The sequence below is a fragment of the Danio rerio genome, chromosome 14 (genome assembly GCF_052040795.2).
Source record: "Danio rerio strain M-AB ecotype USA chromosome 14, GRCz13ab, whole genome shotgun sequence".
Classification (NCBI taxonomy): domain Eukaryota; kingdom Metazoa; phylum Chordata; class Actinopteri; order Cypriniformes; family Danionidae; genus Danio; species Danio rerio.
Genome location: NC_141034.1, coordinates 47455001 through 47466970, shown reverse-complemented (window position 1 = coordinate 47466970; position 11970 = coordinate 47455001). Strand labels below are relative to the sequence as shown.

The 11970-nt window shown below is 38.3% G+C and overlaps 1 protein-coding gene across 3 annotated transcripts; it reads left to right on the top strand.

The window, feature by feature from the left end:
* Positions 1–1373: 1373 nt before the first annotated feature.
* On the top strand, positions 1374–8897 carry LOC141377581 (uncharacterized). Of its 3 annotated transcripts, XM_087282063.1 has the most exons (3): positions 1374–1798; positions 4245–4402; positions 4562–8897. In XM_087282063.1, exon 3 carries the CDS (start codon positions 4771–4773, stop codon positions 6622–6624), a length of 1854 nt encoding a protein of 617 aa, XP_087138189.1. In that variant the 5' UTR covers positions 1374–1798; positions 4245–4402; positions 4562–4770; the 3' UTR covers positions 6625–8897. The 3 variants fall into 3 exon arrangements, with proteins under 3 accessions (XP_087138189.1, XP_087138188.1, XP_087138190.1); XM_087282062.1 differs by having other exon boundaries at positions 4245–8897; XM_087282064.1 differs by having other exon boundaries at positions 1374–4402.
* Positions 8898–11970: the final 3073 nt, after the last annotated feature.

Here is an 11970-nt window from a genome sequence, read left to right as displayed (position 1 = left end):
CCTATGGAAAAGGATTTGACGCGTAAAACCACAAACTTGCAATGTAACAATTTACTTTTCATTTGTCAGGATACCACAAAAATCAGAAAACAAACGTAAGAACTATTTACATTTTTCCAAGTTTCAATATAAGTATGATTTCGTAGAAGGCTCAAAAGACTGTCTACCATCAAGAGCCTTCCTCCTTTTTTTGTCTTTTTTTTACTGGTTGCTTATATGACATAAGCATTAGTTAACATAAACTTCATGTAGATAAAATGTACAAATCAAATGCTGTAACAAATAACAATAACTATATATTTCAATACAAATGATACAATAATATAGAAAAATAGTACAGATCTCTGGGTCTAACACATACAACATTCAGTGCTGCAAGACAGGCTTAGAGTGATTTCCTTTACATTAATGTATTTTGACAGATCCTTTTATCCAAAGTAATTCTCTGTGTATTTATGGCTGACATTTTTTATCAGCTCATGCATATGTTAGACATGTTAATTTTGCTGGCAACTTACCAAGAATTCCTTTTCCATGCCAGTTCAGTTCAAAAGGGTAAACCAAAAAATAACAAGTGTGTTCAGAGAGAGAGATGGGGAAGGAGGTGTAGTGAGTCAACGGATCGTTCCAGAACCGAACAAGCCACAGACCATGTTATCCTTAAAAGATTGGTTGGTGCCTACGAGTCTGAGATTGATTTCATTTTCAAAGCAATCCACAGGCACCCAGCAAAAGGCAAATCCACAGGATACCTAGCCAGTCAACATCACAGTTGCGTGTTAATTAACTCTACACCCTAAAACAATAAGAGGCTCTACAATCAAAAACCCACCAAACCGGTTTTTGAGAAGTACCTTTTGGTTCGCTTGTCCTTTGGCGTCTGCAAGGAATACACATTCTCAGGCAGACACAGAAGCGATCAGAAACGCTTCCAAAGTTTAATGGACATTTAAGTAAAACAGTTTATTTGAGTAATGTATGTTTACTTTATGTTTCTGTAGGTTTTTGTGTGTACATGTTCCATGTGTTTAACAAAACTGTTATAGATAGTTCTTGAGTAATAGCCCTCAGTGACAAATGAAATCTACAGAATGTTTGTGAAATACTTTGTTTGGTATCGATTGAAAGCTAGGAACATTTTAAATGCATTGGTTTATATGAAGAAACCATACTATGAAAAGTGTTGACGTTATAAGACTTTATTTTAACCACTATGCTATCAAAGCAGCACCCACACCAGGTGTCAACCCGGCCTCCTAGAGGGCAGAATTGGGGTGTGACTCCACCCCGCACCTTATCTGATTGGACAAGCATTGTGTAGACCCAGCCTCTACCAAAGCCTATAAAACTTTGAACAAAGGAATTTCATCGTCGTCTTATGCCGGTCATCTTTGCCAGTCGTCACCGCCGTCGCTGCCCGGACGTCGCTCTTCTCGTGCTGTGGCCGTTACATCGCCTCGCCGGAAGCCTCGTTACATCACGGAGCAGACCGCGACCTTCACTTGCTGCCGGCTCGACCCCCGATCTGCTTGTGCAACCGCTTCAACAACAAGCCATCGGGTCAACACATCCAAACTCTGAAACTCATCCTAACTACAGGAACCCAGGAAGGACTTCGAACGCCGCCTTGTCCAACATCCGTATCCCTAGCAACCGACTAAGGAAACCCCTCTTCACCGACAAGGGAACTCCATCACGTCACTGAAGTTGCTACGCTGACCAATCAGCTTCGCCGGGATTTCCCTTTGGACCAGTCGAGGAAACCAAATTACATCAGAACGCAAGTAGCACAAACAAGGTTTCTATCCATTGCTGACTCTGGTGTGAATTATGTTTAAGTAGTAAAGAATAGCGAAATTCTCTGCTTTTATGGTTTCTCTCAGGTTACAATGCTAAGAACTTAGCAAAGGCTAGTAGTTGAATCCACTCAGTCAAAACTCTCCTCAAACTGCTTGTGCGTGTGTGTATGTATGTGCATTTGTTTGTTTTACGTAGATTAGTACTTTGTGTTATAGAGTAGCAATAAACTTTTGTTTCGTTTTAAGATCCGTGTTGATGTGTTGTGTGCTTTATAAGTTAATGCCTCAGCTTCAGATACTGCTACCTTGCTCATTAAATAATTAGATACTGTTTTTATATTGTTGGCCATGTAATAATATAATACAGAATTGCTTTACACTAAACGTTCTATTTGCTGGACAAATACTAAAGTTGAGTGTAAGCTTTAAATAATTCTATGTGAATCATGTTCGAATCTTTGATTCGAATCCCCAAAGTTTAAACATGATTTAAACCAAAGAGCTGATTCTTACATAGTGGTGGAGAATGCGGGCAAGCAGATCTAACTTTTAAAGCACAAAACCCAGAAATCACGTTGTTAATCTTTTCTATTTTTGTCCGGAAAGAATAGATTAGAGGGAACAAAAGTTTTGCTACTGCACAATTTCATTGTGGTACCTTTTGTTTTATTGCTTGACTGCATTTAGTGTTGTTAAGAAAGTAAAACTTCATTTAAGTTGTCCGCCGAGACACACTGTAAGCCGCTCTAAAGCGCATGTAGAGAAAGACAAAGCGTATTCCTTTGTGCTTATCTCATAACGTTATATAAGGCCTTCACAGTATGATTTCGTACGCCGCGATTCCCGGATGGAAACTCAACTGTGTTTTCTCCTGGTAACTGATTTAGCATAGCTAACTAAATTCTTGTTGCCCTGTAATTTGCTAATACTTAGTAAATTATTTAAAACGCGGAGCTCAGAGACAGCTGCCTAGCGTAGTTTATAGGAGAAGTTTTGAAATTGATCAATTGAAATTGTGGTTTGATTCCACGGATGTGTTTGCAGTCTACACAGACTTAACACAGAGTGCTGAGATCCCCCATATCTCTGTCACGATTTGTATTAATCTCAGAAATCCTGTTGATTTAATTTTGTCTCACTTTCATGAGTTGAGATGGTTCAGTACTGTTAAGATATAAAATCTAACTAGTGCTTTTTGCTTGAACAGTGTGAGATGCGCCGTCATCTCAAGTGATACTGTGAAATTTGCTATTATTCCACTTTGTGGTCGTTGCCATAGCAGCAACCTTGGTCCGGAAGTACAGAGAGACTTGCCGGAATTACATTCAAGCGCGCATGTGCAGTCCGCCAGCGCCAGCTTGAATTGTAAACAATGAGCATAGCGAGAAGCTAAGCTAAACTAACGCTAACGCGTTTGCATTGAAGTCTATGCATTTCCAGTAGCAGCGAAGGCTAATAGATAGCACGTAGCATTTAGTGGTCTTAAATGCATTGTATGGCTGATGTTTGAAATAACTCTTGCATCTCAGTTATTTCTCTTTACTCACCTTGGAAAAGTTAACAAACGCAAAGTTAATCAAAGTGTGCACAATCTAACTGCTGAGTTTAATCACCATCATTTTATTTCATTTTATTTTTTTTTCCTGCTGTACCTGGCCTGTTGAATTTGATCAGTTTGAACTCACATAAGCTGTTGGTTTTATTAGTGATGAATTATAGTTTTGTTTTCATGAATATAAATTAATGCTCTCTGACCTATTCAAGTATAAATTTTCCATTCATCAACATCTAGGAACACCCATTTCCTATGACTGTTGATTTATACGGATAAGACTCACTGATTAAATAAATTATAATTGTTTAATTTAATGATAAACTGCATTAAATGTTACTCTAACCAACTTCATTGTTTTGAAATTTTAATTTCATTAATGGTTAATTTATGCATGGCGTTATCATTTTAGCAATAATTAATAATTTAATTTAGTCATAAGTGTTCTTATCAATCTTAATGATAATTTATAAAAGTTATTACTTCTTTACAGGTTTAAAGTTAAGTTCAATTAAAATTTGAATTTAGTCTTTTCATCTAGTGGAGCCCTCCAATTAGCCAAACTTCAAAAGGAAAATTCAGATTTTTCTACTACGTAGGCTAAGCGGTTACTATATAACACAATAAAACCAACACTTCTTGTAGTGTCAACTCAACAGCGCCACCGCTTTGACATCCTAAATACACCTAATGCTAAGAGAAAACTAACTCCTTTGTTCTCTCTCTCTACTAACTATCTTCTTTTAACTAGACTATTGATGCTGGTTTAAGGATTGTGCTTGTGAGAGTCAAAAAGCAGAGAATTTTAGAAACATTTAATAGATGTTTGGGACACTTGAACACTTTTAATTGTTAAAATTTTCTGATCTCACCCCTCCTTTCTCACTCATCAGGTCACCAAGAAGATAGGCGTCGTTAGATCCAATTCTAAACACGCATCCAGAAACAATTTATTTGGTGTACGGAGTCAATCCTATTCAGAAGCCAATACTGTTATTGTTGTCCTACTTTCTGTCACTTCAGAAGAAAGTTAATAGCAACTTCAGTCCTGGTATTTAGAAATCTTATTTTTATATTTAACAAAAGCTAAAGGAACTCTCTCTCTCTAGGAAAGTGGAAACTACAGATTTTCACCCTACTCCTTAGTCTCCTTATCACTTTTGTTTTCTTTGTTCTCTCACTGTGTCTGTGCTACTGACTCTTTCCACAGAGACTACCAGTTAGACACGCGTACCCACCAGAGGGCCACAGTTCCAGAGAACCACACTTAACTCAACATTAGTACACACTTAACATTGCACATTAACATTTCTCCTTTTCTGTTTGCATTGTTCTACCTTGTTTTTTTTCTTTCTCCTCTCTATCTCTCTTCAAGGTCTGTGTCAGTTAAAATCCTAAGTCCTCCCCCCGCCGCAAAACATGGCTCACTCCAAAGATCCTGTTGGCCACTGGAAGGACCTGGAAACATGGCTGAGCGTTGTAACAGGCAGTCTCATCCCTAAAGCTGCCGAAACACTGCAGCCCCTGACGCAAAACCAATTGGATGAGAACATAGACAGCATCATGAAGCAAGACCCAAGTCAAAGCTTCAACCACAAGGAGCTGGCCAAAATCACTGGTACTTTGAGTCACACACTCATAGCCACCCTCAAATTGAGTGACAAACACGCCTCCCAACTCCAACACAAGCTGACACGCCTGCAAGCCCGCACCGAGCAGCTAGAGCTAGAGGCTCAGGAACGTCTTCAACAACCAAATGAGGTGGATGAAGGTACCACAGAGGAGATCGATAAACTACAAGAAGCCCTAACAGCCATCACAGAACAAAGAGAACAAGCCAGAGCAGACCACGCTGACGTCGCTAACAAGCTAGATTACGCTGAACAACTACTGAAAGAAGCGAAGGTGGACTTAAGAGACAAGAAGGCCAGAATCAAAGCCCTTGAAACTCACCTGAGCGAAGCAAGACATGAGATCGACAGACTAATGCAGGAAGTGGATGACATCAAAGAGGAGTCTGCCAGTGAACTCAGGCATGCTTATGCACTGCGCTATGAACCTCCAAAGACAAGATGTGCACCAGCCTCGCCCCTGCCAATCAGGACAGGATCCCCTGTCCCTGAGCTCTCACCTATTGAAAGAGGTGAGAAACCATGCCGAAGATCTTCGCCAACACCTTCTGAAGAGCCTTACCTTACCCCACAGCGACGAGAGCCTGTGATAGCCAGTCACAGATCGTCATACAGTCTGGACCTTAAAGACCTTGACAAGCTGGCCAGAAACATTGGCAAGTTTACTCCAAGTGTGTCAGGTGGGTTGGAGGTCCACGCTTATTTGCAAGACATTGATTTCCATCTGGAAATGAGACCCAATGTCTCTGATAAAGAAAGACTGTATTTGCTTCGAGCCACATCCAGCACTGAGGTGCGCAGCTTCCTGGACCGACAACCGGCTCGGGTAAAGAACGATTACCGCTTGCTCCAAGAAGCCCTCATCAGAGAGTTTGCAAACCCTGAATCAGATCAAGGACTGTTAGGTGCTCTGGAGACAAAACAAGCTCGCAACGAGTCCCCACATGCTTACTACAACCGACTCAGGCAAGCCTTTTTCGGAACTCGCAACGAACCGAATATGGAAGAAGACCTGAACTTTAAGATTCTCTTCCTGAGAAACCTCCATCCTGCAGTAAGCCAACATCTCGGAGTACTCGCATGCCCACGAACAATGAGCATCCAACAATTGCGAGATTTGACACAGAAAGCCCACGACAAACAAAAGATGGTGTTAGAGAAGAACACTAAAACTGCAAAAGTTCTTGACTTTAACACCCAGAATCCAGAACTGGCACTAGAGGGTGCCCAACGCCCAAACAGCGTGAGACCACTATCCCCAGCGTGGAATGCGTCTCCGTCCAATAGACAACGGAACTCCTATGCTGACACAAGATTCAAACAGAGGAACAGTCACTGGGATGGACCGCGTGGACAACGACGCTCACCTGAACACCACCAGGAAAGAAACCAATGGGGGTCAAACAAAAGCTGGTCACCATCTAAGGGAAGACATCAAAACCCTGGATCATCAAGTCCAAGGAGTCAACGAAGGTACTCCAAAAACTTCCACCCTGACAACGCTCAGACTCAATCCCAGCAAGAGGAAAATGCCCCACCGGGATTTAACCCTCAAGAACTGGTGAAATTGATGATGAAAGAGTTTCTCAAATGCATAGAGGAGGACAGGAAACGGGAAAAGGAAAAAGCAGATTCAGCCTGACTAGTTGCCGAGCGGAGAAGCAACAACCACCTGAACCAACAAACACTTGCAGGTGAAAACCCTCAGGTTTCCAAAAGTGCCGTTCTGGTCGTCTGCCACTCCTCCGACAAACCTCAGTTCAGTCCTGAAACCCTTCCTGACCCATGCCAAACTCCGCTACCTCCGTTACTAGATGAACATTTGACAGCTCCATCATCATTGAACAACAAATGGGGGAGGACCACAACTTGACACAGATCAACTGTTCTACCCTCTTCACACTAATATAACCTTTGACATTCTAGGGAAACACCTAGTTAAACACAACACTAATACTTTTTCCTCTACAGCACTGCTAGAACAACTTCTAGTAGAGAGGATCCACTCCACATTTGCAACACTGTTTTGCTGGTTTTTAACCTACCTTGTTTTGTTGCATCACTGTGCCCCTTCATTTCCTTTCTCTCTCTCTCCCTAACTAATTTGCAGTTCCAGTCCCCTCTACAGGGAACTCCTGCAAATTCATGCAAAGGGCCTAAAAGTAGGATTGACTCCTTCTCCCAAATTAGTGACAATTGCTGCAGAATTATTGCTTATTTAAGTTGAAGCTAGCGCCACTCCATACTTGCAATGAAGTTAACTAGCTAAATAACTAAATTTGAATTATTTCAGGCAATGTTACACTACACCTTGTGTTCCTAACACGAACAATTTAAGCTAAAACCTGCACCAGAACTCAGTCTATGGAATGGAAATGTGGTTTGTGTCTTGTGTGTCTGTTCTCTCTCTACCTATGCCTCTTGTTCCAGTGTCTGCCGATGTTCATGCCAGGAACATCACCATCCAAATGGGGGATGTAGTGAGTCAACGGATCGTTCCAGAACCGAACAAGCCACAGACCATGTTATCCTTAAAAGATTGGTTGGTGCCTACGAGTCTGAGATTGATTTCATTTTCAAAGCAATCCACAGGCACCCAGCAAAAGGCAAATCCACAGGATACCTAGCCAGTCAACATCACAGTTGCGTGTTAATTAACTCTACACCCTAAAACAATAAGAGGCTCTACAATCAAAAACCCACCAAACCGGTTTTTGAGAAGTACCTTTTGGTTCGCTTGTCCTTTGGCGTCTGCAAGGAATACACATTCTCAGGCAGACACAGAAGCGATCAGAAACGCTTCCAAAGTTTAATGGACATTTAAGTAAAACAGTTTATTTGAGTAATGTATGTTTACTTTATGTTTCTGTAGGTTTTTGTGTGTACATGTTCCATGTGTTTAACAAAACTGTTATAGATAGTTCTTGAGTAATAGCCCTCAGTGACAAATGAAATCTACAGAATGTTTGTGAAATACTTTGTTTGGTATCGATTGAAAGCTAGGAACATTTTAAATGCATTGGTTTATATGAAGAAACCATACTATGAAAAGTGTTGACGTTATAAGACTTTATTTTAACCACTATGCTATCAAAGCAGCACCCACACCAGGTGTCAACCCGGCCTCCTAGAGGGCAGAATTGGGGTGTGACTCCACCCCGCACCTTATCTGATTGGACAAGCATTGTGTAGACCCAGCCTCTACCAAAGCCTATAAAACTTTGAACAAAGGAATTTCATCGTCGTCTTATGCCGGTCATCTTTGCCAGTCGTCACCGCCGTCGCTGCCCGGACGTCGCTCTTCTCGTGCTGTGGCCGTTACATCGCCTCGCCGGAAGCCTCGTTACATCACGGAGCAGACCGCGACCTTCACTTGCTGCCGGCTCGACCCCCGATCTGCTTGTGCAACCGCTTCAACAACAAGCCATCGGGTCAACACATCCAAACTCTGAAACTCATCCTAACTACAGGAACCCAGGAAGGACTTCGAACGCCGCCTTGTCCAACATCCGTATCCCTAGCAACCGACTAAGGAAACCCCTCTTCACCGACAAGGGAACTCCATCACGTCACTGAAGTTGCTACGCTGACCAATCAGCTTCGCCGGGATTTCCCTTTGGACCAGTCGAGGAAACCAAATTACATCAGAACGCAAGTAGCACAAACAAGGTTTCTATCCATTGCTGACTCTGGTGTGAATTATGTTTAAGTAGTAAAGAATAGCGAAATTCTCTGCTTTTATGGTTTCTCTCAGGTTACAATGCTAAGAACTTAGCAAAGGCTAGTAGTTGAATCCACTCAGTCAAAACTCTCCTCAAACTGCTTGTGCGTGTGTGTATGTATGTGCATTTGTTTGTTTTACGTAGATTAGTACTTTGTGTTATAGAGTAGCAATAAACTTTTGTTTCGTTTTAAGATCCGTGTTGATGTGTTGTGTGCTTTATAAGTTAATGCCTCAGCTTCAGATACTGCTACCTTGCTCATTAAATAATTAGATACTGTTTTTATATTGTTATTGTTGGCCACGTAATAATATAATACAGAATTGCTTTACACTAAACGTTCTATTTGCTGGACAAATACTAAAGTTGAGTGTAAGCTTTAAATAATTCTATGTGAATCATGTTCGAATCTTTGATTCGAATCCCCAAAGTTTAAACATGATTTAAACCAAAGAGCTGATTCTTACAGAGGTGTATTGTTAATTGATATTTAAATATGCATAGGAATATTGATATGTTATTGATTCATGCATTTATATATTTTTTCCATTTATTTGATAGTATTTTATTTTAATGATTCTTATTAAGTGAGATTTTCAGAATTAATTTGTGTGAATTTTTTTTCTTTCTTTTTTTTTTTTTTTTTTTTTTGTGAGTCACTTTGACCCACAATTTAATACTTGGGTCACATTACAATACTTTGTATATACACATGTATAGTACAAAAAGGTTCATTAGTTAATGTTAATTAATGCATTTACTAACATGAACAAACAATGAACAATACATTTACTACTGTATTTGTTCATGCTAGTTAATGTTAGTTAATAAAAATACAATTGTTCATTGTTAGTTTATGTTAACTCAGGGTGCATTATCTAATGTAAACAAGCATGGACTTGGATGTTAATAATGCATTAGTAAATGTTAAATTCTTATTAATAAATGCTGTATAAGTGTTGTTAATGATTAGTTCATGTTAGTAAATGCATTAACTAATGAACTTTATTGTAAAGTGTTACCAATACTTGTATAGTTTATCAGTCACATGATCTCCCAAACTACTGCAGTATGTTAATAAACAAATCAAATAAACCATCAATACAATCACCTTTATCTGTTTCTAAGAAAACTAAACACGCTTTTTAGCACTGGACATTTCACTTGCAACAAAATACACAAGCTGTGACGTAGTGTCATTTTTTTTCTCTCCAAGAAACCATTGTCACAAGAATGCATTTTTCATGAGCCTGGGTGTGATTTCCTTACAAGAATGTTTCCATATTTCCTCTAAAATGAAATAAAGTGCCAAATTATCCCGTCATTCTGAATGGAACTAATTTGGTTTTTCAGCTTCTGTAGTTTGCTGTAGGTCTGTGTGGGCTCCTGTGATCAGGACAGCTTTTCAAAGCAGACCTCAAAAACAAGTAGCATGATGGGAAGCGACTGAGCGTTAAGAGGGAGCGCCAGGGGCGACACGTTAGCAAAGAGGGCCACAAAACTCTGCATCCCAGTTGCCAGGCAACCAGCCGAACGGTGCGCGTGTATACAAAAAGACGAGCCGGTTTGACTGCGAGGCAAACGCACAACTCAAACACTCAGTTATGCAGAGCAGAGTGGCGCATGCATGATTATTTAGAGACTAAAAAAAGAGCCTGGAAATTGCTCTGCAGCTCTAATTGTGAATTTCAGGGAACATAAACTTCAGAGTCATTTTGGGAAGGCTAATTGTGACAAAGCAAGAAACACAACTGAGAGGCTTTGCTTAAAATAGAGAGTGCAATTAGCTTAAATAAGTAGAAAGATCATTTATTTTAATTAAATTATGCCTAGTAATTTATGAAAAATAATAAAGTAATAATCCATTTGGCTTCTGCTCAAACTGAGAATATTTTTATACAGTGCATGTATAATGCATTTATGTTTGATTTATTTTTTATCATATTTTATTGCTTTGACTATTTGGCCAATACTTTTCAATGGACATTAAGCTGTGATTTATATATATAAAGATATAAATAAAGAAATATAAGTCAGAATTATTAGCTCCCTTGTATTGTTTGCCCCCCCCCATCCCCCCCCCCCCCCCCCCCCCGCTTTTCTTTTGAGTTTCAGCTGGTTTTTTCAACACATTTCTAAACAAAATAGTTTTAATAACGTATTTCTAATAACTGTTTTATTTTATCTTTGCCATAATGACAGCAAATAATATTTCACTAGATATTTTCAAGACACTTCTATACAACTTAAAGTGACATTTAAAGGCTTAACTAGGTTAATTAGATTAACTAGGCAGGTTAGGGTAATTAGGCAAGTTATTTTATAATGATGGTTTGTTCAGTTGACTATCGGGGAAAAAATATAGCTTAAAGGGGCTAATAATTTTGTTCCTAAAATAGTTTTTAATAAATTTAAAGCTGCTTTTATTCTAGCCGAAATAAAAGAAATAAGACTTACTCCAGAAGAAAAAAATATTATCAGACATATTCTTTAACAATTTCCTTGCCATGTTAAACATCATTTTGAAAATATTTAAAAAAGAAAAAAAAAAGAAAAGATGGGCTAATATATATATATATATATATATATATATATATATATATATATATATATATATATATATATATATATGTATATATATATATATATATATATATATTATAATGGTATATTATATATATATATATATATATATATATTATAATGGTATATTATATATATAAAGTGCACACACTAGTACCGTTCAACTTTACTTAACAATTCAATATATGGTGCTTATTTATTTATTTTTTTTTACTTGCATCTTTAGCTATATTTATTTGTAAATGAACATAAATACCCTCAATTAAATTGCTTAGTAAACACACACAAACCTACAGCTCTCCTTTTACTTAACAATAAATTGTAAATAATTTGATAAAAAGATATACAAGTCCAAACTATATATATATATATATATATATATATATATATATATATATATATATATATATATATATATATATATATATATATATATATATATATATTTTTTTTTTTTTTTTTTTTTTTTTTTTTTTTTACAGGACACCTACTTTACCCCTCTTTTGTTAAAGATTTAAGATAAGCCTTTTGTGTCTCCAGAATGTGTATGTAAAGTTTTAGCTCAAAAAAACCCTCAGATTATTTTTAAACTTTCAGAATATCAGTATTTTCTGCTCTTAACACAATGTAGCTGTTTTTGTTGCCTGCACCTTTAATGCTAGTTCTCCCCACTCACCATTTCA